General features: G+C 51.1%; 2 protein-coding genes across 4 annotated transcripts in view; one reads left to right on the plus strand and one right to left on the minus strand.

Moving 5' to 3' along the window:
* The window catches only part of XPO7 (exportin 7), a 57,171-nt gene extending 39,379 nt beyond the window's left edge, over positions 1 to 17,792 (minus strand). The window contains exons 1-6 of one of the 3 annotated variants that reach the window (XM_062510667.1): positions 17,700 to 17,792; positions 12,091 to 12,237; positions 7,886 to 7,979; positions 6,216 to 6,382; positions 3,254 to 3,319; positions 476 to 580 (exon numbers count right to left, since the gene is read on the minus strand). In XM_062510667.1, coding sequence (XP_062366651.1) covers positions 476 to 580; positions 3,254 to 3,319; positions 6,216 to 6,382; positions 7,886 to 7,979; positions 12,091 to 12,237; positions 17,700 to 17,717 — 597 coding nt within the window. In that variant the 5' untranslated portion in view covers positions 17,718 to 17,792. Of the gene's footprint in view, positions 1 to 475; positions 581 to 3,226; positions 3,320 to 6,215; positions 6,383 to 7,885; positions 7,980 to 12,090; positions 12,238 to 17,699 lie in introns of all 3 variants that reach the window. The other 2 variants (XM_062510666.1, XM_062510668.1) reach the window with 2 other exon arrangements.
* A 740-nt stretch (positions 17,793 to 18,532) lies between these two features.
* Positions 18,533 to 24,311, plus strand: DOK2 (docking protein 2). Its single transcript, XM_062510704.1, has 5 exons — positions 18,533 to 18,767; positions 20,472 to 20,753; positions 21,183 to 21,282; positions 21,615 to 21,796; positions 21,866 to 24,311. Exons 1-5 carry the CDS (start codon positions 18,705 to 18,707, stop codon positions 22,712 to 22,714), a joined length of 1,476 nt encoding a protein of 491 aa, XP_062366688.1. The 5' UTR covers positions 18,533 to 18,704; the 3' UTR covers positions 22,715 to 24,311.
* Positions 24,312 to 25,330: the final 1,019 nt, after the last annotated feature.

Consider the following 25,330-nt stretch of genomic DNA (forward strand, 5'->3'; position numbering starts at 1 on the left):
TTCTAGCAGGACGGGGTTTTGGGATGAGCACCAGGTGAGGTTTTACAGGTGCAGAAATGGAATTCCAGAGGTTTTTTTTCCCAGCACAGGGATAACAGGCAGCATTCCCATTTTTATCCCGGGGTTGCACAGGAACGAGAATTGAACATCCAGGAAATCCTGGAATTCTCATTAACACAGATCCCTTTTTCTGTCTGACAGGATTTTATTTCTAGCAGGACGGGGTTTTGGGATGAGCACCAGGTGAGGTTTTACAGGTGCAGAAATGGAATTCCAGAGGTTTTTTTTCCCAGCACAGGGATAACAGGCAGCATTCCATCAACACCGACAACCTCCATCACCGCTTCCCACAAAACCAAAACCAATTTCCCCCAGCTCCTGCGAGGTGTTGGACTCACTCCAGGTGAACTCCAGGCAGGGACTCCATCCCACCCCGAGGTGCGATTCCCAACAAAGCACTCCCAGGTGCCCTCACCTGTTTGAGCAGGCTGCAGGACAGGGTGAAGATGTCGAAGAGCGAGGAGTCGCGGAAGGAGGAGGCGATTTTCCTGTGCTTGGTCAGGGGGTGGCTCGTGTCCGCCTGCCCGGGGGGACACCGGGGATCAGAGCTCCGGCAACGGGGCAGGAAAAGCAGGAAAAGCAGCAGGAAACCCCGGCAAATGCAGCTTGTCCTCCCCACACCCACTGGGATCCCGACCCCACAGCTCGTCCAGGGATAAATCCCATTTCTGGGGGCTCCTTCCCGATTTATTCCGCATTTCTCTTCTGTCTGGGATCAAATCAGCAACAAAATTCCTTGTGGTTTTTTTTTTTTTTTTTTTTTTTGAGGGAGATTTTAAGGATGGAATTCCCAGCTCTGAAGAGAATGGACTGGAATGAACTATCCAGGTTGGATTTTAGATGGAGAAGGGAACTGGAATGAATTATCCAGGTTGGATTTTGGATAGAGAAGGGAACTGGGAGGAATTAAGGAATTATCCAGGCTGGATTTTGGATAGAGAAGGGAACTGGGAGGAATTAAGGAATTATCCAGGTTGGATTTTGGATAGAGAAGGGAACTGGGAGGAATTAAGGAATTATCCAGGTGGGATTTTGGATGGAGAAGGGAACTGGAATGAATTAAGGAATTATCCAGGTGGGATTTTGCTTTTTTTTCATGGGATCAATTCCAATTCTGGATCTCCCACTGGATCCCAATCTCATCTTTTCCAGGGATAAATCCCATTCCTGGAGGTTCATTCCTGGGTTTATTCCAAATTTATTCCTTGTTGTACATCAAACTCTGCCCAAATCAGCAGTAAAATCCCTTTTATTTTTATTTCTTTAATTTTATTTTAGGGATGGGAATTCCCAGCTCCAAAGGGAACGGAGCTCCAGATGGAACTGGAAGGAGTTATCCAGGTTGGACTTTGCTGATTTTTTTTGGGATCAATTCCAGGATCTGCCACCAGATCCCAGAGCTGGGGAAGAGCAAACCTCAGAACATTTTTTTTTTATTTTTTTTTTTTTTCCCCCACAGGAAAAGAGGCAAAATGAGGAAAAAAATTCCCATAATTCCTGCAGGAACATCCACCTTGGAATGTTCCTATTTGAATTTCCTCACTTCCATTTCAATTCCCAAACCCCTCCTCCAGGATCTGAGGAACCAGGGCAGCTCCAAGGTTGGATTTGAAACCTGAAATTTCCCAATAATTCCACGGATGATCCCAAAGCTCCCAGACTTTTTATTTTAGGAGAGAAGGAAAAGCCCCAACAGATCCTAAATTTTTCAGGTGCTTAAAGACCCAAATTATTCCTGGCTCAGATTCTTGGGATTTTGGAAAATTAACATTTTTTTAATTCCCATTCCAAGCCCTTTGGGAATTCCCTCCCAAAAATGGGATTTTCCTTCTTCTACACCACAGTGACCTGAGTTTAAATCACTGAACTCAGCTTAAATCCCTGAGCTGAGCTTAAATTGGAGAGGTTAAAATCAGAAAATTTGGGTTAAATCCATGGATTTGGGTTCTCCATTTCCAGTCCTGACACCTCCAGGATTTCCCAGGAAAATCCAAAGTGCCACTTTTTTTTTTTTTTTTTTAAAAAGGAAAATCAGAATTTTCCAACAATTGGGACCCTCAGGACTGCAGCAGAATCTGCCTGGCTGAGGGAAAACCATGGAAATCCATGGAAAACATTGGAAAACCATGGGAAAATACTGGGAAAAATATGGGAAATCCATGGGGAAACCATGGGAAAATATTGGGAAAAAATATGGGAAACTATGAAAAAACTTTGAGAAAACCATGGACACACCACTGAAAAACCATGGGAATCCATGGAAAAATCATGGAAAAACCACAGAAAACCACGGGAAAATCATGGAAAATTGAAATAAAACCATGGAAAAAAACCATGGGGAGATCATGGGGAAAAACCAGAGAACCACAGAAAAACCACACAAAATGGAAAAACAAAAAAACAAAAAAAAAAAAAAAAAAAAAACAACAAAAACAAAACAAAAAAAACCAAAAACAACAAAAAAACAAAAAAACCAAAAACAAAAACAAAAACAAAAACCCCAAATAAAACAAAACAAAAAAAAAAAGGGAAGAAGAAAAATGGAAAATAAACCTTGGATAAACCATGGTTTATGGAATTCCAGAGGGAATTCCAGAGCCTTGGAGGGATTTTAAATCCTGGGGAAAAGCTGGACCAGGACTGGGCTTCAGGGGCTGGGAAAGGGCCAGGGCCTGGAGAATCCTGCAGGATTTTTGGGAATTTTATCCCAGAAATTCCCTCTGAATCTCCTCCTGGATGGAAGGGAAGGTTTAAAATGGGAAATGTTTAAAAATTGGGAAATGCTGATTATTTTTTTTCTCCCTGCTGACAACAGAAATTTTTTTCCCCCCACTCATCCTCACTCCATAATTCCTTATTATTTCCAACTCCCCCCTCCCCACTTCTCATCCCAGAAAACCACACCAAAAATATGGGAAAAGATGGAAAACACCAAAAAGACAACAACAACAACAACACCAAAAAAAAAAAAAAACCCAAAAAACCCCAAGACAGGAACTCCCAGCATCTCACCACAAACAGGAAAAAAAAAAAAAAAAAAATAAAACCACAAAAAAACCCAATAAAAATCCCAAAATCCTCCCTCCACACAACAAAATTCCCAAAAAAATAAACCCCAAAGAAAAGGCAGGAGACAACAACATGAATGAGAAAATTGGACACTTACTTCACTGAGGAAGGCTGTAGCACTTACTTGATTAATCTCATTTGTTAATTGGGACAGGATTGTCACTCCTATGATGCAGTGCTCTACACTGTCCTGGGGAGGCAAAGGCACAGCTTTGTTTTGGGGGAAAAAAAAAAATAAAAATAAAAAATTTAAAAATCCTTTTTTTTTTTTTTTTTTGTTTATCTCGGAAAAATTCTTGAGAAAGAATTTTTAAATCTTTAGTAAATAAAAAAAGCAAAAAAAAAACCCCAAAAATACAAAAAAAAAAAGAAAAACCATAACAAACAAAAAAACAAAAAAAAAACCCAAACAAAAATAATAAATTAAAAAAAATAAATAAAGGAATTTTTGGGAGGTTGATATCAGAGAATTGGATGGTGGAAGTTGAAAGGAATCTTAGGAATGTCCATGAGGGGGATTTGAGTTTGGAAAAGATGGATCCTAAAATTGGGAGCATCCAGGAATAATTCCCTGCTCCCAGAATTTTTTAAGGAGCCAAAGTTGAAAGGGAATTTCCATGGATGGGAATGGAAATAACAAAGCAAAAAAAAAAAAAAAAAAAAATCTTTAATTTTCCAAATCCATGGAAAAAGAATCCATCCACGAGGTGGATTTGAGTTTAGAAAAGATGGATCCTAAAATTGGGAGCATCCAGGAATAATTCCCTGCTCCAAGATTTTTTCAGGATCTGTTTCTCCTGGGAAGCCCCAGCTGAAAAAAACAACACGGAAGAGCCCGAACTCCTTCAGACCACCCGAAAATTCCCAGATTTTGACGAATCCTGGGAATTCTGAGGAGGGGATCTGACCTGCAGGAACCTGGAGCACACACCTGGGAACATCCAGGGACAAAAATCCCTGCTCCCTGACACAATTCCCTGATTTTTAAAGATCAATTTCCCTTCGGAAGCCGCAGCTGAAAAAAACAGCTCCCGAACTCCTTCAGACCACCCGAAAATTCCCAGATTTTGGCGAATCCCGGGAATTCTGAGGAGGGGATCTGACCTGCAGGAACCTGGAGAACACACCTGGGAACATCCAGGGACAAAAATCCCTGCTCCCTGACACAATTCCCTGATTTTTCAGGATCTGTTTCTCCTGGGAAACCCCATCTGAAATCACCGCTACAGAAGCACCAGAACTGCTTCAGACCACCCGAAAATTCCCAGATTTTGGCAAATCCCAGGAATTGCAGGTGGGATCTGACCTGCAGGAACCTGGAGCACACACCTGGGAACATCCAGGGACAAAAATCCCTGCTCCCTGACACAATTCCCTGATTTTTAAAGATCAATTTCCCTTCGGAAGCCGCAGCTGAAAAAAACAGCTCCCGAACTCCTTCAGACCACCCGAAAATTCCCAGATTTTGGCGAATCCCGGGAATTCTGAGGAGGGGATCTGACCTGCAGGAACCTGGAGAACACACCTGGGAACATCCAGGGACAAAAATCCCTGCTCCCTGACACAATTCCCTGATTTTTCAGGATCTGTTTCTCCTGGGAAACCCCATCTGAAATCACCGCTACAGAAGCACCAGAACTGCTTCAGACCACCCGAAAATTCCCAGATTTTGGCGAATCCCGGGAATTGCGGGTGGGATCTGACCTGCAGGAACCTGGAGCACACCTGGGAACATCCAGGGACAAAAATCCCTGCTCCCTGACACAATTCCCTGATTTTTAAAGATCAATTTCCCTTCGGAAGCCGCAGCTGAAAAAAACAGCTCCCGAACTCCTTCAGACCACCCGAAAATTCCCAGATTTTGGCGAATCCCGGGAATTGCGGGTGGGATCTGACCTGCAGGAACCTGGAGCACACCTGGGAACATCCAGGGACAAAAATCCCTGCTCCCTGACACAATTCCCTGATTTTTAAAGATCAATTTCCCTTCGGAAGCCGCAGCTGAAAAAAACAGCTCCCGAACTCCTTCAGACCACCCGAAAATTCCCAGATTTTGGCGAATCCCGGGAATTCTGAGGAGGGGATCTGACCTGCAGGAACCTGGAGAACACACCTGGGAACATCCAGGGACAAAAATCCCTGCTCCCTGACACAATTCCCTGATTTTTCAGGATCTGTTTCTCCTGGGAAACCCCATCTGAAATCACCGCTACAGAAGCACCAGAACTGCTTCAGACCACCCGAAAATTCCCAGATTTTGGCAAATCCCAGGAATTGCAGGTGGGATCTGACCTGCAGGAACCTGGAGCACACACCTGGGAACATCCAGGGACAAAAATCCCTGCTCCCTGACACAATTCCCTGATTTTTAAAGATCAATTTCCCTTCGGAAGCCGCAGCTGAAAAAAACAGCTCCCGAACTCCTTCAGACCACCCGAAAATTCCCAGATTTTGGCGAATCCTGGGAATTCTGAGGAGGGGATCTGACCTGCAGGAACCTGGAGAACACACCTGGGAACATCCAGGGACAAAAATCCCTGCTCCCTGACACAATTCCCTGATTTTTCAGGATCTGTTTCTCCTGGGAAACCCCATCTGAAATCACCGCTACAGAAGCACCAGAACTGCTTCAGACCACCCGAAAATTCCCAGATTTTGGCGAATCCCGGGAATTGCGGGTGGGATCTGACCTGCAGGAACCTGGAGCACACACCTGGGAACATCCAGGGACAAAAATCCCTGCTCCCTGACACAATTCCCTGATTTTTCAGGATCTGTTTCTCCTGGGAAACCCCATCTGAAATCACCGCTACAGAAGCACCAGAACTGCTTCAGACCACCCGAAAATTCCCAGATTTTGGCAAATCCCAGGAATTGCAGGTGGGATCTGACCTGCAGGAACCTGGAGCACACACCTGGGAACATCCAGGGACAAAAATCCCTGCTCCCTGACACAATTCCCTGATTTTTAAAGATCAATTTCCCTTCGGCAGCCGCAGCTGAAAAAAACAGCTCCCGAACTCCTTCAGACCACCCGAAAATTCCCAGATTTTGGCGAATCCCGGGAATTGCGGGTGGGATCTGACCTGCAGGAACCTGGTGACGTCATTGATGACGTTCCTGAAGACGTACTCGTCCTTCTGGCAGTCGAACCAGCCCAGCTTGGTGATCCTGGCGTAGAGCTGGATCAGCGCCTGCGTCACGAACGTCGCCAGCTTCGGCCGCGTGGCCAGGTAGTTGAGCACGTAATTCCCTGGAAAATGTGGAAAAGGTGGAGCTGGAAATGAAACCCGGCCCCGTGGGAAGGAAAAAAAGGAAAAGGAGATTTGGGGAGGTTGGTTTGAGGGATGGAATGAGGGGGTGTTGAAAGGAAGGGTGGGAGGAAGAGGGAAACGTTGGGGTTTATTTGGGAATTGAGGAGGTGGGAAAAGGGGTGGATTTAGAGCTGGAAGATGGTTGGATCCCAAATCCCGATGCTATTCCAAAAACTGATCCCAAAAATCCCAGTGACATTCCAGATACCTGATCCCAAAAATCCCAGTGACATTCCAGATACATGATCCCAAAAATCCCAATGCTATTCCAGATACCTGATCCCAAAAATCCCAGTGACATTTCAGAAAACTGATCCCAAAAATCCCAATGCTATTCCAGAAAACTGATCCTAAAATCCTAATGATATTCCAGACACCTGATCCCACAAATTCCAACAATATTCCGGAGCCCCGATCCCAAAAAATCCAATGCTATTCCAGACCCCCGATCCCAAAAAATCCCAGTGACATTCCAGATACCTGATCCCAAAAATCTCAATGCTATTCCAGAAACCTGATCCCAAAAATCCCAGTGACATTCCAGAAACCTGATCCCAAAAATCCCAGTGACATTCCAGACACCTGATCCCAAAAATCCCAACGCTATTCCAGACACCTGATCCCAAAAATCCCAGTGACATTCCAGATACCTGATCCCAAAAATCCCAGTGACATTCCAGATACCTGATCCCAAAAATCCCAATGCTATTCCAGATACCTGATCCCAAAAATCCCAACGCTATTCCAGAAACCTGATCCCAAAAATCCCAGTGACATTCCAGATACCTGATCCCAAAAATCCCAACGCTATTCCAGAAACCTGTTCCCAAAAATCCCAGTGACATTCCAGATACCTGATCCCAAAAATCCCAACGCTATTCCAGACACCTGATCCCAAAAATCCCAGTGACATTCCAGAAACCTGATCCCAAAAATCCCAGTGACATTCCAGATACCTGATCCCAAAAATCCCAACGCTATTCCAGATACCTGATCCCAAAAATCCCAGTGACATTCCAGATGCCTGATCCCAAAAATCCCAGTGACATTCCAGATACCTGATCCCAAAAATCCCAATGCTATTCCAGACACCTGATCCCAAAAATCCCAGTGACATTCCAGATACCTGATCCCAAAAATCCCAACGCTATTCCAGAAACCTGATCCCAAAAATCCCAGTGACATTCCAGATACCTGATCCCAAAAATCCCAACACTATTCCAGAAACCTGATCCCAAAAATCCCAGTGACATTCCAGATACCTGATCCCAAAAATCCCAACGCTATTCCAGACACCTGATCCCAAAAATCCCAACGCTTTTCCAGACCCCCCCGATCCCAAAAATCCCAATTCAAGAGAGCCTTCCCCACCCCACGGAATGAGGGCAGAATTCCCAGGATTGGATTGGATGTTTTATTTTTGGGAAGAACGCCACACTCACGGATGTCGACGCGCTGCTCCAGGGGCAGGGGGTTGTTGGTGCGTGACACCAGTTTGGTAAGGCAGGTGGCAGCCAGCAACTGGGAGTAGGAGGACTGGGAAAACGGGGGGAAAGAATTCCAAAAAAAAAAAAAATTAATTAAAAACGTTACGGAATTTTTCCTGCAGTAAACGGGTCGGGAATTCCAGGCTGGAAGCTGGAGGTGAAAGCAGAGAATTTCCTGGGAAGAGGATCAAGGTTTGGAAGGGTGGGAGTGAGTCGGGGGCCAGAAATTGTGATAATTCTGGGATGAATCCACAAGTTCTACAGGAATTTATTGGAATTTTTTGTCTCAGGAATTCCCACAATTCTGGGATGAATCCACAAGTGCTACAGGAATTTATTGGATTTTTTTTGTCCCAGGAATTCCCACAATTCTGGGATGAATCCACAAGTGCTACAGGAATTTATTGGAATTTTTTGTCCCAGGAATTCCCACAAGTCTGGGATGAATCCACAAGTGCTACAGGAATTTATTGGAATTTTTTGTCCCAGGAATTCCCACAAGTCTGGGTAAAACCACCAAGTTTTATAGGATTTTAAAGGAGTTTTTTATCCCAGGAATTCCAACAAGTCTGGGATGAATCCAAAATTTCTACAGGAATTTACTGGAATTTTTTATCTCAGGAATTCCAACAAGTCTGGGATGAATCCACAAGTGCTACAGGAATTTTTTGTCCCAGGAATTCCCACAAGTCTGGGATGAATCCACAAGTGCTACAGGAATTTATTGGAATTTTTTATCTCAGGAATTCCCACAAGTCTGGGTAAAACCACCAAGTTTTACAGGATTTTAAAGGAGTTTTTTATCCCAGGAATTCCAACAAGTCTGGGATGAATCCAAAATTTCTACAGGAATTTACTGGAATTTTTTATCTCAGGAATTCCAACAAGTCTGGGATGAATCCAAAAGTGCTACAGGAATTTTTTGTCCCAGGAATTCCCACAAGTCTGGGATGAATCCACAAGTGCTACAGGAATTTATTGGAATTTTTTGTCCCAGGAATTCCCACAAGTCTGGGATGAATCCACAAGTGCTACAGGAATTTTTTGTCCCAGGAATTCCCACAAGTCTGGGATGAATCCACAAGTGCTACAGGAATTTATTGGAATTTTTTATCTCAGGAATTCCCACAAGTCTGGGTAAAACCACCAAGTTTTACAGGATTTTAAAGGAGTTTTTTATCCCAGGAATTCCAACAAGTCTGGGATGAATCCAAAATTTCTACAGGAATTTACTGGAATTTTTTATCTCAGGAATTCCAACAAGTCTGGGATGAATCCACAAGTTCTACAGGAATTTATTGGAGATTTTATCTCAGGAATTCCCACAATTCTGGCATGAATCCACAAGTTTTTACAGGAATTTTTCAGGAATTTTTAATCCCAAAAATTGCAAGAAACCTGGGATGAAATCCCCAAATTCCTACAGGAATTTCCTGGGAACTTGACAGGAATTTACAGGGATTTGCTGGAATTTACAGGATCAGGGGGATCATTACAATCCCTTTATCAATCCATGGAATTCCAGGATTTTAGGGAATGTTTGGGCTGTGGAATTCCAGGATTTTGGGTGATTCTTGGGCTTTGGAACTCTAGGATTTTGGGGGAGGTTTGGGCTGTGGAATTCCAGGATTTTTGAGGATGTTTGGGCTGTGGAATTCCAGGATTTTAGGGAATGTTTGGGCTGTGGAATTCCAGGATTTTAGGGAATTTTTGGGCTGTGGAATTCCAGGATTTTGGGTGATTCTTGGGCTTTGGAAATCTGGGATTTTGGGGGATGTTTGGGCTGTGGAATTCCAAATTTTTTGGGAATGCTGGGGCAGTGAAACCCCAGGTTTTTGGGAATGCTGGGGCTGTGTAAGCCCAGGTTTTTGGGAATGCTGGGGCTGTGTAAGCCCAGGTTTTTGGGAATGCTGGGGCTGTGTAAGCCCAGGTTTTTGGGAATGCTGGGGCTGTGTAAGCCCAGGTTTTTGGGAATGCTGGGGCTGTGTAAGCCCAGGTTTCTGGGAATGCTGGGGCTGTGTAAGCCCAGGTTTCTGGGAATGCTGGGGCTGTGTAAGCCCAGGTTTTTGGGAATGCTGGGGCTGTGTAAGCCCAGGTTTTTGGGAATGCTGGGGCTGTGTAAGCCCAGGTTTTTGGGAATGCTGGGGCTGTGTAAGCCCAGGTTTTTGGGAATGCTGGGGCTGTGTAAGCCCAGGTTTCTGGGAATGCTGGGGCTGTGTAAGCCCAGGTTTCTGGGAATGCTGGGGCTGTGTAAGCCCAGGTTTTTGGGAATGCTGGGGCTGTGTAAGCCCAGGTTTTTGGGAATGCTGGGGCTGTGTAACCCCCAGGTTTTTGGGAATGCTGGGGCTGTGTAAGCCCAGGTTTTTGGGAATGCTGGGGCTGTGTAAGCCCAGGTTTTTGGGAATGCTGGGGCTGTGTAAGCCCAGGTTTCTGGGAATGCTGGGGCTGTGTAAGCCCAGATTTTTGGGAATGCTGGGGCTGTGTAAGCCCAGGTTTTTGGGAATGCTGGGGCTGTGTAAGCCCAGGTTTTTGGGAATGCTGGGGCTGTGTAACCCCCAGGTTTTTGGGAATGCTGGGGCTGTGTAAGCCCAGGTTTTTGGGAATGCTGGGGCTGTGTAAGCCCAGGTTTTTGGGAATGCTGGGGCTGTGTAAGCCCAGGTTTTTGGGAATGCTGGGGCTGTGTAACCCCCAGGTTTTTGGGAATGCTGGGGCTGTGTAAGCCCAGGTTTTTGGGAATGCTGGGGCTGTGTAAGCCCAGGTTTTTGGGAATGCTGGGGCTGTGTAAGCCCAGGTTTTTGGGAATGCTGGGGCTGTGTAAGCCCAGGTTTTTGGGAATGCTGGGGCTGTGTAAGCCCAGGTTTTTGGGAATGCTGGGGCTGTGTAACCCCCAGGTTTTTGGGAATGCTGGGGCTGTGTAAGCCCAGGTTTTTGGGAATGCTGGGGCTGTGTAAGCCCAGGTTTTTGGGAATGCTGGGGCTGTGTAACCCCCAGGTTTTTGGGAATGCTGGGGCTGTGTAACCCCCAGGTTTTTGGGAATGCTGGGGCTGTGTAACCCCCAGGTTTTTGGGAATGCTGGGGCTGTGTAACCCCCAGGTTTTTGGGAATGCTGGGGCTGTGTAACCCCCAGGTTTTTGGGAATGCTGGGGCTGTGTAACCCCCAGGTTTTTGGGAATGCTGGGGCTGTGTAACCCCCAGGTTTTTGGGAATGCTGGGGCTGTGTAAGCCCAGGTTTTTGGGAATGCTGGGGCTGTGTAAGCCCAGGTTTTTGGGAATGCTGGGGCTGTGTAACCCCCAGGTTTTTGGGAATGCTGGGGCTGTGTAAGCCCAGGTTTTTGGGAATGCTGGGGCTGTGTAACCCCAGGTTTTTGGGAATGCTGGGGCTGTGTAAGCCCAGGTTTTTGGGAATGCTGGGGCTGTGTAAGCCCAGGTTTTTGGGAATGCTGGGGCTGTGTAACCCCCAGGTTTTTGGGAATGCTGGGGCTGTGTAACCCCCAGGTTTTTGGGAATGCTGGGGCTGTGTAACCCCCAGGTTTTTGGGAATGCTGGGGCTGTGTAAGCCCAGGTTTTTGGGAATGCTGGGGCTGTGTAACCCCCAGGTTTTTGGGAATGCTGGGGCTGTGTAGCCCCAGGTTTTTGGGAATGCTGGGGCTGTGTAACCCCCAGGTTTTTGGGAATGCTGGGGCTGTGTAAGCCCAGGTTTTTGGGAATGCTGGGGCTGTGTAAGCCCAGGTTTTTGGGAATGCTGGGGCTGTGTAGCCCCAGGTTTTTGGGAATGCTGGGGCTGTGTAACCCCCAGGTTTTTGGGAATGCTGGGGCTGTGTAAGCCCAGGTTTTTGGGAATGCTGGGGCTGTGTAAGCCCAGGTTTTTGGGAATGCTGGGGCTGTGTAACCCCCAGGTTTTTGGGAATGCTGGGGCTGTGTAACCCCCAGGTTTTTGGGAATGCTGGGGCTGTGTAACCCCCAGGTTTTTGGGAATGCTGGGGCTGTGTAAGCCCAGGTTTTTGGGAATGCTGGGGCTGTGTAACCCCCAGGTTTTTGGGAATGCTGGGGCTGTGTAACCCCCAGGTTTTTGGGAATGCTGGGGCTGTGTAAGCCCAGGTTTTTGGGAATGCTGGGGCTGTGTAGCCCCAGGTTTCTGGGAATGCTGGGGCTGTACTCACGCTGCCTCTCTCCAGCAGCAGCTGGCACTTGCTCAGGCAGTCGGGGCTGTTGGTGAACTCCACCAGGGCCTTCTCGGCCTGCAGGCGCGTGCCCGTGTCCGTGGTCTCATAGAGCTGCTTGCACAGGTTCTCCAGCTGGGCCAGGCTCTGCCCGCGGGGAAAACGGGGGAAAAACACGGGATCAGCACGGGATCAGCACGGGAAAACACGGGAAAAGCACGGGAAAACATGGGAAAAGCACGGGATCAGCACGGGAGAACACGGGATCAGCACGGGATCAGCACAGGAGAACACGGGATCAGCATGGGAAAACACAGGAAAAGCACGGGATCAGCATGGGAAAAGCACGGGAAAACACGGGATCAGCACGGGAGAACACGGAGAGACACGGCAAGGAGGATGCAGGGACAGGGCAGGGGACTCCTGAGCACGGGCACTTGGTGCTTGTGCATGCACTGGGATTTCCCTTTTCCTTTCCTTTCCTTTCCTTTCCTTTCCTTTCCTTTCCCTTTCCCTTTTCCTTTTCCTTTCCTTTTCCTTTCCTTTCCTTTCCTTTCCTTTCCTTTCCTTTCCTTTCCTTCCCTTTCCTTTCCTTTCCCTTTCCCTTTCCCTTTTCCTTTTCCTTTCCTTTCCCCTTTTTCCTTTCCCCTTTTTCCTTTCCTTCCCTTTTTCCCTTCCTTCCCTTTTTCCCTTCCCTTCCCCATTTTTCAACAGCAATTCACAGAAATCTTGTCAGAATTCACAGGGTTTTTATAAGAATTAACGAGAATTTTGCAGGAATTCAGAGGAATTCCATAGGCATTTTGTACGAATTTTACAGGAATTTTGTATGAATTTCACAGGAATTTTGCAGGAATTCACTGAAATTTTAGAGGAACTTCATAGGAATTTCACAGGAACTTTGTAGGAACTCACAGGAATTTTGCAGGAATTTCGCAGGAATTTCGCAGGAATTTCGCAGGAATTCCATAGGAATTCACAGGAATTTTACAGGAATTTCACAGGAATCCCAGGAAAACCCAGGAATGAAGCTTTCCATGGAATCAGTTCCATTCCCACTTCCAAGGAAATAATTCCCAGCAATTCCTGCCTGGAATTTGTGATCCTGGAAGGACAAAAATCTCTTTGTTTGTGCCTGATCTGTGCCAGCTTTCCCATGCATCCTGGGAATTAACTCCCTCAGGGAAAACAGGGATAAAATTCCCAAAAAAAAAAAAAATAAAAAAAAAATAAAAAAAACCAAACCCAAAAAAGAAACAAAAAAAAAAAATCAGAAATCAAGAACAATCCACAGGGACACCTCAGAAATTAAATTAACTAATTTAATTAAGGGAATTAAATTCTCTTTAATTCTGGGAATTAAAATCCAGAATTCCCGTGGGGAGGGGGACAAAAAAAAAAAATAATCCCTGGAAAAGCAAGGAATTCTCCAGGAAAGAAATCCCAGCAGGATTTAAATCCCTTAAATTTAAATTTGTGGCCCTGGTCTGGCAATCCCTGATTTTTAAATTTTTTCCCACAGGATTCCTCTTGAAGGAAAAAATCCCAAATTCCAGGAGAGCAGCTCTGAGGGAAAACTGAAATTCCCAAAAAATTTGAGGAAGTTCTCATTCATAATTTCCACCAAATTTCCATAATTTTGGAATCATTTCCATTCGATTCTACAAAATTATTTTATTGCTAATAAACGAGAAATAAAATTATTAATGAAAGTATTTTCTTATTTATGAATTTTATTTATTTTTTCATGGAACGGGCACAAAAATCCAAGGGGGGGGGGGGGGGGGAAAGAAAAAGAAAAACAAAACAACAACAACAAAAAAAACCAAAACAACCAAACTCCCAAATTCCTGCTAACTGCAATCCAATAAATCTGGATGAAATCCCAATTTTTGGGAATTCTCACCAACAAATTCCTTCCTTTTCTTCCCAATTGAATGATCCTAATTAACCAGAGCAACTTCCACTTCCAGAACATCCTGGCCCTTCTCCCATTATCCCAAATTTCCTTCCAGCCAACCAAAAAACATGGAAATGACCATTTTTAAAAATCATTCCAAGATTTCCCAAATCCATCATTATTCCAGACAGGAAATTCCCATGGAATTCCATCCCACTTGAAGGAAAACACTTCCAGAAGTGGAATTAAAATAAAAAAAAAAAAAAAAATTTTTTTTTTTGGAAAAATCTGCTTCCAAAGGGGGGGAAAAAATGGGATTTATGACCCCTTCCCCACTCTGCTCCAAGCAAAAAAAAAACTTGGAAAATCCCAAAATATTCATTCCAAGCTCTGAGTGCAAAATTCCACCAAAACCTGGAGGGATCACTCGCAATTCCCAGAATTTTGGATTTTTTTGGGATGAAAACAAAGTAGAATCCATAAAAAAAAAATAAAAAAAGGTTTGGGCTTCATTATTCCAGGTACAAATCCATAAAAAAAAAAACCAAAATATAAAAAGTTTGGGAATTCTTCACGCCAGGAAAAATCCATCAGGGATTAATTTGGGCTCCATCAATCAGGGAAAAATCCATGGAAAAATGGGTTTGGGCTTCAGCATTCCAGGAAAAAAAATCCATAAATATTTTTTGGGGCTTCTTCACTCCAGGAAAACCCCCCCAAAAAATGGATTTGGGCTTCAGCATTCCAGGAAAAAAAATCCATAAATATTTTTTGGGGCTTCTTCACTCCAGGAAAACCCCCCCAAAAAATGGATTTGGGCTTCAGCATTCCAGGTAAAATCCAGAAATTTTTTTTTTTTTTTCGGGATTTCTTCACTGCAGGAAAAATCCATAAAATTTTTTGGGGTCTTCTTCACAGAAGGAAAAATCCAATAAGAAATATTTTTGGGCTTCATCAAACCAGGAAAAAAATCCCTACAAAATTGGATTTAGGCTTTACCACTCCAGGTAAAAATCCATTAAAAAAAAAATATTTTTGGGCTCCAGCACATCAGGAAAAAAAATCCATTAAAAATTAATTCAGGCTTCACCACACAGGATAAAATCCATGGGAAAAAAAAAAAATCTTTTTTGGGTTCCAGCAGAGCAGGCACAAATCCCCTAAAAATGGATTTGGGCTCCACCACAATTCCAAAAGTTCCTCTGGGAAATTTTCCCAACTTCCCAAACCCTTCCTAAACCCAGCTGGGATTTAAATCCCATTAAAACAAGATCCATTCCCAAAGAATATTCCATAAAAACACATCTGGGGTCAGAATATTCCATATAAAAGAACCTCTGGGATTGTCGGGAATGTTCTCCTAGAAAAGGGAAATTCCAGGGAAATCTTGGAGCCTAAAGAGGCTCCAGGAGAGGGATTTGGGGTGGAGGGACAGGACACAGGGAATGCATCCCACGGGGAAAAAAATCCTGGGATTTAAATGGGATTTTGGGAAGGAATTCCCAGAGAATCTGAGGATGTCTGGAAATTTGGGAAAACCCAGAATAATTTCTTCCATCCAAACCTCCTCTCTCCCACTCCCAGCCCCTGTTCCCAAACCTCATCCAGCCCTGGAGCAGAATTCCTGCGATGGCACCAAGTTCCCAAATCCCTTTTCCAGCCCTGGAACATCTCCCAAAGTTTTCCTGTTAAACTTTAACCCTGCTGAGCTCAACATTCCCAACCCCTGAACTTCTCCCACTTCGACTTTTCCCATTTCCACCTCGCTCCATCCAAGATTTAACACGGAAATCCCGGATTTGGAGCTGAATTCCAAGGGGGGAAAAAAAAAAAAAATCAGGATTTTCCCGGTGAATAATCCAGCAATTCCTCTTTTCCCAGCACCATTCCCGAGTTAATGAACTGCTCAGCCTCGTCCCTCCCGGGATTGATTTATTCCCAAAGTTCCAGGGGTAATAAAAAACTCCTGGGAATTCCCGTTTAGCCGAGGTTTCGGCCTCCGTGCAAATCCCAAATCCACCAAAATCTTTGGGAAAACTCTCCCGGCTGTGCCTGGGTTTTGCTGCCTCTGATGGTGCCAGCGGTGGCTCCTCAGGGATTTGGGGTCACCTCTGAGGATCTGGGGTCAATTTAGGGGATTTGGGCTGAATTTCAGGGGGTTTGGGGTCACTCCCACAGACTTTAGGAACCCTTTCAAACCTCCAGCAGGGGTTTGAACCCACTCAGAGGGTTTTGTTCCCTTCCTGAGGGGTTTTGGGCCCACTTGGAGAGTTTTGGGGTCCTTTCCCGGGGGTTTTGGGGACCTTTCCCGGGGGTTTTGTCCCTCCACTCCAACCTGGAACCTTTCCATCCCTGATTTCTCTCCTGGCTCCTGCCCCGCGAACTTCTGCACTCTGGGATTCCCTTTGAACATCCATAAAAAATAAACGCTCCCCCAAATCGGAGCGCCCACATGGCTGGAAAATGAACCCAAACCTGGCCGGGAAAGGAACCCAAACCGGGCCGGGAAAGGAACCCAAACACGGCTGGAAAATGAACCCAAACCCGGCCGGGAAAGGAACCCAAACCGGGCCGGGAAAGGAACCCAAACACGGCTGGAAAATGAACCCAAACCCGGCCGGGAAAGGAACCCAAACCGGGCCGGGAAAGGAACCCAAACCGGGCCGGGAAAGGAACCCAAACCCGGCCGGGAAAGGAACCCAAACCTGGCCGGGAAAGGAACCCAAACCGGGCCGGGAAAGGAACCCAAACACGGCTGGAAAATGAACCCAAACCCGGCCGGGAAAGGAACCCAAACCGGGCCGGGAAAGGAACCCAAACACGGCTGGAAAATGAACCCAAACCGGGCCGGGAAAGGAACCCAAACCGGGCCGGGAAATGAACCCAAACCGGGCCGGGAAAGGAACCCAAACCTGGCCGGGAAAGGAACCCAAACACGGCTGGAAAATGAACCCAAACCCGGCCGGGAAAGGAACCCAAACCGGGCCGGCAAAGGAACCCAAACACGGCTGGAAAATGATCCCAAACCGGGCCGGGAAAGGAACCCAAACCGGGCCGGGAAAGGAACCCAAACACGGCTGGAAAATGAACCCAAACCCGGCCGGGAAAGGAACCCAAACCGGGCCGGGAAAGGAACCCAAACCGGGCCGGGAAAGGAACCCAAACCCGGCCGGGAAAGGAACCCAAACCCGGCCGGGAAAGGAACCCAAACACGGCTGGAATAGGAACGGAACCCAGCCGGGAATCCCAAAGATCCCCACGAGAACGCGAATTCCAACACGGGATCAGGGAGCGGATCCCCCACAGCCCCCGGGTGACAGCAGCAGGGACTGGGGGTGACAGCGGAGACGCGGCTGGTGCTTCCAAGAAGAAAACCGGGATCTGAGCGAGCTTTTCCCAAAGATTTCCTCCCCGGGACCCCAGAGCGGCGGCGGCAGAGGGAGCAGCGGGATCCGGGGGGACACCGGGAGGGACACGGGCTGAACACGGCGGAGCGGGAGGACCCCCGGAGGGGTCACGGGGACACCCAGACGGCCACGGGGTCACCGCGCAGGCAGCGCCACCTCCCCAACGAGCGCGGCCTGCGCGCCTGGGCCGCGCCGGGCCTGGCCGGGCCTGGCCGTGCGGGGCTCGGCCGCGCGGCGGCGCGGAGGTGCCGGGAGAGCGGCGGGCGGGCCCGGGCAAGCCCCGCGCTGCGGCCGGAGCTCACCTGCACATGATCCGCCATCTTGCCCCATTCATGCTCCGCTCGCGCCTCCGCCCCCGCCTGCGCCGGGCCCGGCGCCACCGCGTCCCCCCGCGCCGCCGGCCGCACCGCGCATGCGCCGCGCCGCGCCCCCGCCTCTGCCGCGCCTGCGCGGACCGAAGGGACACGCCCCCCCGCGGGGTAGACCACGCCCACTCCGCATAAACCGGGCCTCTTCTTCCGCTCGCGCCGCCTCAGGCCACGCCCACACCGCTCCAACCGCGCCCCCGAGCTCGCTCTGGGCCTGCGCGCGGCGCCGGGACCCCCCCCCCCCCCACATGCGCGCGCGTCGCTCCGTGTCTGACGTCACAACGGCGGCGCGGCGCGGGGGAAGGAGGGAGGGGCTGGAGTGGGGTTTGTTGACACGGCCTTAAAGGGGCCGCGCACAGCGGGGACAGCGCTGAGAGCACTGACAGCAGCACGGCCAGTGCCACCAGTGCCACCAGTACTGCAGTGCAACCAGTTCCTGCATTGTCCTGCCCAGGTCCCTGTCCAATTCCCAGTATCCTGCACCAGTGTCCGGTGTCCAGCCCAGTGAGCACCAGAGGGTGGCACACAGGCGTGTCCTGCTCTACCACACCCTCCTGTCCTACAGTGTCGCATTCACCTGTCCTACAGTGCCACACCCTCCTGTCCTACAGTGCCACACCCTCCTGTCCCCAGTGCCACACCCACCTCTCCTCAGTGCCACACCCTGCTGTCCTACAGTGCCACACCCTCCTGTCCCCAGTGCCACACCCACCTGTATTCAGTGCCACACCCTCCTGTCCCCAGTGCCACACCCACCTGTCCTCAGTGCCACACCCACCTGTCCCCAGTGCCACACCCTCCTGTCCCCTCGTGTCACCCCCGGAAGCCACAGCGAGCGGAGGAAGCGGCAGAGCCAGAGCTGAGCTCGGCACGGGCTGAGCGGGGCCCGGTGACCCCGCGGGGGACAGGACCCTGTGGGACCCCGGGGGACACCCCAGGATGGAGGAGGCAGTGGTGAAGCAGGGCGGGATTTACCTGCAGCTCCAGCAAACCTTCGGGAAGGTCAGGGGGGCTCGGGGGGCTGAGGGTGATCCCGTGGGGATGGGGTGATCCCACAGAAATGGGGTGAACCCCAAGGGAATGGGGTGATCCCACAGAAATGGGGTGAACCCCAAGGGAATGGGGTGATCCCACAGAAATGGGGTGATCCCACGGAATGGCGTTAATCCCAAAGAATGGGGTACTCCCACCCGTTGGATTCACCTCAGGCACCACGGGGGGACAGGAGGTGCTGGGGACACTTTGTAGAGACCCCCCAGGAAAGGATCTGCAGAGCTGGGGTGACAGATGTGACCCCAAAGCCCCATTTGGGGACGGTCCCAGCCGGGGGGTGACAGATGTGACCCCAAAGCCCCATTTGGGGACGGTCCCAGCCGGGGGGTGACAGATGTGACCCCACAGCTGCGCGGTTTCCGCTGCTGATAAAGGCCAGGGTTGGGCAATGGCTGCGGAGGGGAAGGAGCTCAGGGGCCTCTCCTGCTCCTCTCCCTTCTCTTCCTCCCCACAGACCCCATCCCGAGACGGTCCCAAAATCCCAGGGCAGGGATTCCAAAATCCCAAGGCAGGGATCCCAAAATCCCACCCTGGGAAAAAGCGAGCTCAGAGCTGCTGGGGAGGATGGGGATATTTTGGGGTGACTTCCCTGCCCCCACTTCCCCTCTGCTGTGGGGCCTCCCACGCTCCCCGAGCCCGGAACTGCTGTTGGGGCAGGGTTGACAATTTGACTCTTTTTTTTTTTTTTTTTTTTTTTCCCAGGGAAAATGAGGGGAAGAAGGAGCTGGAAGTGGTTCAGGGCTCGTGGGGGATGGGGTTGGGTGAGGCTGGGGTGCTCTGGGGCTGGGAAGGCTTTGCTGTGCGTCAGGGATGTCGATCCAGGGGTTTTTAAAATCCCAATTTATCACCCCCGCCTTCAGCCAGTCCTGGGGGAGGTGCAAGATCCGGCAGGGCTTTGCAGCCTTGTCCTGTCTTTGGTTCCTGCGTGATGCCAAGGGGATAAAAATTCCTGGGAAGGTGAAAATTCCTGAGGGTAAAAACTCCTGGAGGGGTAAAAACTCCTGGGAAGGTAAAACCCTTCTGGGAATGGAAAACGCTTCTGGGAAGGTAAACCCCCCAGGAAAGGTAAAACCCCCAGGAAAGGTGAAAACCCCCAGGAAAGGTAAAAACCACAGGACAGGTAAACCCCACAGGAAAGGTAAACCCCACAGGAAAGGTGAAAACCCCAGGAAAGGTAAAACCCCCAGGACAAGTAAAACCCCCAGGACAGGTAAAAACCCCCAGGACAGGTAAACCCCACAGGAAAGGTAAAACCCCAGGAAAGGTAAAACCCCAGGAAAGGTGAAAACCCCCAGGACAGGTAAACCCCACAGGAAAGGTGAAAACCCCCAGGACAGGTAAAACCCCAGGAAAGGTAAAACTCCCAGGACAGGTAAAACCCCAGGAAAGGTAAAACCCCAGGAAAGGTGAAAACCCCCAGGACAAGTAAAACCCCCAGGACAGGTAAAATCCCCCAGGACAGGTAAAACCCCCAGGACAGGTAAACCCCACAGGAAAGGTAAAACCCCAGGAAAGGTAAAAAGCCCCAGGAAAGGTGAAAACCCCCAGGAAAGGTAAAAAGCCCCAGGAAAGGTGAATACCCCCAGGAAAGGTGAATACCCCCAGGACAGGTAAACCCCACAGGAAAGGCCAACGCAGCGCTTTTCCCGGCAGAAATGGAAGCGGTTCTGGGCCGTGCTGTACCGGGAGAGCTCCTGCTCCACGGCGCGCCTGGAGCTGCAGGAGGGCGCGGAGCGGGCGCGCAGAACCGAGCCCGGCCGGCGCCTGGTGCGGCTCAGCGACTGCGTGCACGTGGCCGAGGCCGGCGGCGACGCCGCCTGTCCCAAGGACACCGTCCCCTTCCTGCTGGAGACCACGGACAGGAGATTCCTGCTGGCCGCTGACGGCGCCGAGGCGGCCGAGTGGATCCAGCGGCTGTGCGAGCTGGCGTTCCCAGTAGGGACGGGGAGAACGGGGTGCTGGGGGAGGTGGGATGTACTGGGATGGGTGGGATAATGGGATATGGGTGGGTGGGATAATGGGATATGGGACGGGTGGGATAATGGGATATGGGTGGGTGGGATAATGGGATATGGGTGGGTGGGATAATGGGATATGGGACGGGTGGGATAATGGGATATGGGTGGGTGGGATAATGGGATATGGGATGGGTGGGATCCACAATGGGATGGGTGGAATCCACAGTGAGATGCTGGGGGAGATGGGATCCACCGGGATGGATGAGATGCACTGGGAGAGATGGGATCTACTGGAACGGATGGGGTAATGGGATACTGGGGAAGGTGGATCCACTGGGATGGATGGGATGGATGGGATGGATGGGATGGGTGTGAGCCTTCACCTGCCGCTCTTCTTCCCCGGCAGAGGAGCCGGGAGGAGCCGGCAGTGGCCAAGGAGGGCTCGCTGGGCACGGAGGGCAAGTTCTCCATGGAGGAAAATTCCCTGTACAGCTCACGGGACAAAGGTGGGAGCAGGGCTGGGGCCGTGCGGGGCTGGGGCCGAGCGGGGCTGGGAAATCTCCTCCCCAAAAGCCTCTTCCCGCTCTTCCTGCCGCGGTTTGTGGGGCCGCGCTATCGGCTGCGGCCGGAGCTGTCCGGCCCTTATCAGCCGGACGCTGCTGGCCCGGCTGGAGGGGTCACTGTGGCCCTTCTGCGGGGTGGGACACGTGTCCAGCGTCCACCCTGTCCGTCCCAGCCGGCCTGGAGCAGGTTTCTCTGGTTTGGGATGGTCACTGTGGCCCCTCTGCGGTGTGTGCCGCGTGTCCAACGTCCACCCTGTCCACTCTGTCCATCCCAGCCGGCCTGGAGCAGTCCTTTGAGGTGACGGTGAGGGTGACGCCATCATCGCAGCGCTGCCGGCTCCGGGGCCGCTGCATCCTGCGTGCCGGCGAGGAGGCTTTGGAGCTGCGGCGGCCGCAGAGCCTGGAGCTGCTGTGCCACTGGCCCTACCGCTTCCTGCGCCGCTTCGGCCGCGACAAGGTGGGTGGGACACGGGGCAGCGCCGGGCTGGGCGCGGCCGCGGCCTGCGCTGACCCCCGCGCTCCACAGGTCACCTTCTCCTTCGAGGCCGGCCGGCGCTGCGCCTCCGGAGAGGGCAACTTCGAGTTCGACACCAGGCAAGGCGACGAGATCTTCCAGGCCATCGAGGCGGCCATCGAGGTCCACCGGGGCCGGGAGGGACCCAAGGACGAAGCCCCTCGCCCGCTTGACCACGCCAGGACACCGAGCTGGGCGCGCGAGGAGCCCAAGTGCCCCTCTGGGGAGGCGAAGGCGCCCAGAGAGGAGGGAAAAGGGGTCAAGGGCAAGGCGGGGACGGCCCCCGGGTCTGGGGAGCCCCCGGGGCCGTTCCAGCCATCTCGGGGTGCGGATCTTCCCTACTCCGAGCCCTTCGATTCCCTGCGCCGCGGGAACGCGCCCGCGCCGCCGGACAAGGGCCGGAGACCGGAGCGTTCCAAGGCGGAGTGCGAGTACGCCGTGCCCTTCGACACCATCGCCAAATCCTTCCTGGCCCGCCAGCTGGGTGGCCCGGGCTGTCCCCAGGAGGGGGTCCCCGAGCCCCCGAATTTGGCCAGGGATGCAGGAGTGGCTCAGCAGCCCCCCGGCCGCCCCACGGCCCCCAAACCCGAGCACATCTACGACGAGCCCGAGGGGCTCTCGGCACTCTCCGTGTACGACGAGCCCGAGGAGGTCAAGGGGGAGGCCTGGAGGCTGCAGGCGGCCCCCGAGGAGCCCCCGGGGCTCGCGTGTCCCTACAACGCCCAGCGCGATGACTACGCCGTCCCCAAAAGGCTGGTCCCGCTGCGCCAGCCCTTCCTGCTGCAGGGCAAGGAGTGGCTCGGCGACAGCGACTACGACAACGTGGCCCTCAAGGTGGCCAGGAAGAGGAACCTGCAGTGAGCCACAGCGGGGGGACAGGAGGAGGGGACATCCCAAATCCCCCCAGTCGGACTTTACCCCATCCCCGGCGGAGCTGGGACTCCCCCACGGGGACACATCTGGGCAGCGGTGCGGCACGGCTGGGGGGACAGGGGACAGCTGGGAGGGACAGGGGACAGCCAGAAGGCGGCAGGGGCTACCTGAGATGTGGCAGGAGACACCTGAGATGTGGCAGTAGATCCCCGGGAGGTGGCAGAGGACACCTAGAAGTTGGCAGGGGACAGCCGGGGGGCCACAGGGGACACCTAGGAGGTGGCAGGGGACAACCGGGGATGACAGCAGACCCCCGGGAAGGTGACAGGGAACATGTGGAAGCGCTGGGAGCGGGATGTGCCCACTGGAGGGCAGTGCGAGCCCAGCGGAGCGGCGGGGCCCGGGCAGGGGGAGTCCCGCAGCCGCAGCCCCGGGAGCCCAGGGCCGCTCCTCGCCCGCTCCTCGCCCGCTCCTCGCCCGCTGCTGCCGCGGGAGCTGCGGCTCTGCCCCGCTCATCCCCCCGGGAGGCACCTCCGGAGGCGGCTGGAGCAGGAACCGACATGGGGTGATCGGATGGAGGAGTTTCCCCAGGGTGGATATCTCGAATCCCACAGGATGGACATCCCAAATCCACTAGGATGGGTATCCCAAATCCTCCAGAACAGACATCCCAAATCTCCCAGGATGGACATCCCGAATCCCCCATGGATGGACATCCCGAATCCCCCATGGATGGACATCCCAAATCCCCCAGAATGGTCATCCCAAATCCCCCATGGATGGACATCCCAAATCCCCCATGGATGGACATCCCAAATCCCCCATGGATGGACATCCCAAATCTCCCAGGATGGACATCCCGAATCCCCCAAGGTGGACATCCTGAATCCCCCAGGATTCAGATCCCACCCCATGGATGACAATGCTCATTCCAGAGATTCAGATCCCACCCCTGAGACCTCCCATGCTCACACACAGCCCCCAGTGCTCCCAGTATGTTCCAGTGCCAAGGCAGGGCCGGCTCCTTCCCTGCCCGAAGGTCGCTCCCACTCCTTGCTCAGCAAACCCCAAATTCTGGCTGTTTCAGCTGCACTTTTGGTTTTAATTCTCTGTAGAACCCCCCTTTCCAGCCCCTCTGAATTCCAGATGGAAAACTGGGCTTTATTTTAATGGAAATTTTCATGGCTGGCTCCAGTCCTCCCAGTACAAACCAGTACACAGCCTCTGGGTAATTTCCCTTTCCCTTTCCCTTTCCCTTTCCCTTTCCCTTTCTCTTCCCAACCACCTCCAGCCTCTCCTCGGGAACATCCAGCCCCTCAACCAGACCCATCCTAATTCCCCTGGAATTTCTCTGGAATTTCTCTGGCACCTGGACCCACCTCTGACCCCCCCCAGCCCCATCCCCACCCCGGAGCCACCTGGGGGTTGCAGTTCCTCACCATCCCAGCTGGTTTTCCATGGAAAGCGCAGACATTCCATGAATTATTTATAACCTCTCTCAACCCAAGGTGCTCCCGTTCATTTCCTGGATCCCTCGAATCCAAGGGCGGGTTTAAATGAGGCAAATTAAATGCTTTTGATGAGAGACTCTGATTAAAGCTCTGTATCCATCGCTGCATCCCGGGATTGGAGGGAATGGGAGGCACAGGTGGGATCCTGCTCCAGGTGGGATCACACAGGGGATAACACCTAAAAGTGGCCGAAAATAAAGGAAAAAAAATTCCAGCAGGATTTTCCGCACAGGACTGAGGAAACTCATGGAGAAATGCAGAGCTGGAAGGGGTTTGGGATGTGCTGAAGGGTGGGAGACGCTTCCCATCCTTCCCCAGTCGCATTCCTATGGAAAATTGGGATGAGTCCTGTCCTTGCCTGGGCTAGTTCCCATCTCCATTCCTGGGGAAATCCAGAATTCCCGAGCTGGTTCCTATCTCCAGACCTGGGGAAATCCAGAATTCCCGAGCTGGTTCCCATCTCCATTCCTGGGGAAATCCAGAATTCCCGAGCTGGTTCCCATCTCCATTCCTGGGGAAATCCAGAATTCCCGAGCTGGTTCCCATCTCCATTCCTGGGGAAACCCAGAATTCCCGAGCTGGAGCTGGGGACTCCTGGCAATGCTGGGCCGTTCTTCAGGAATCGATTGCTCGAACACATGTTGTTATTAATTAATTAATGCTCATTAGGGGATTTTTCATTATTAATCAGAGTTAACATTAACACAACCCTCCCTGCTCCTTCCAGCTTCCCTTCGTTTGCCAAAGGAATGGAAACTCTGCCCAGACTTTGCTTCCCAATCCTGTGGGAGGCCAGGGAATGAGGGATAGCTGGGAATGGTGATGTAAAAACATGGAAAGATTTCCCAAACTTCCCAATCCTGCAGGATTTGCAGTGGGCAACCAGGGGTTGTTGGGAAGGCACCGATTTAGAGGCAGCAGCAGGGATTGAGGGAAGTGCTGGGAATTTTGGTGCTGGAATTGCATCCCCTGCCTGCCCCACCCCCGTGGGTGGGAAAGGGCACCTGGAGAATTCCAAGCTGGAAAAACCCTTGGAAAGTTTCAGTGAGGGGCTAGGCTGGGAAAAAAAAAATAAAATCAATGGAAAAGAGGG

Source organism: Cinclus cinclus, chromosome 29 (assembly GCF_963662255.1).
Source record: "Cinclus cinclus chromosome 29, bCinCin1.1, whole genome shotgun sequence".
NCBI classification, from domain to species: domain Eukaryota; kingdom Metazoa; phylum Chordata; class Aves; order Passeriformes; family Cinclidae; genus Cinclus; species Cinclus cinclus.

Coding starts and splice junctions, on each gene's coding strand:
- DOK2 (XM_062510704.1), top strand. CDS start 18,705: ATGGAGGAGGCAGTGGTGAAGCAGGGCGGGATTTACCTGCAGCTCCAG. Junction 18,768..20,471: donor TCCAGCAAACCTTCGGGAAG/GTCAGGGGGGCT, acceptor TTTTCCCGGCAG/AAATGGAAGCGGTTCTGGGC. Junction 20,754..21,182: donor TGTGCGAGCTGGCGTTCCCA/GTAGGGACGGGG, acceptor CTTCCCCGGCAG/AGGAGCCGGGAGGAGCCGGC.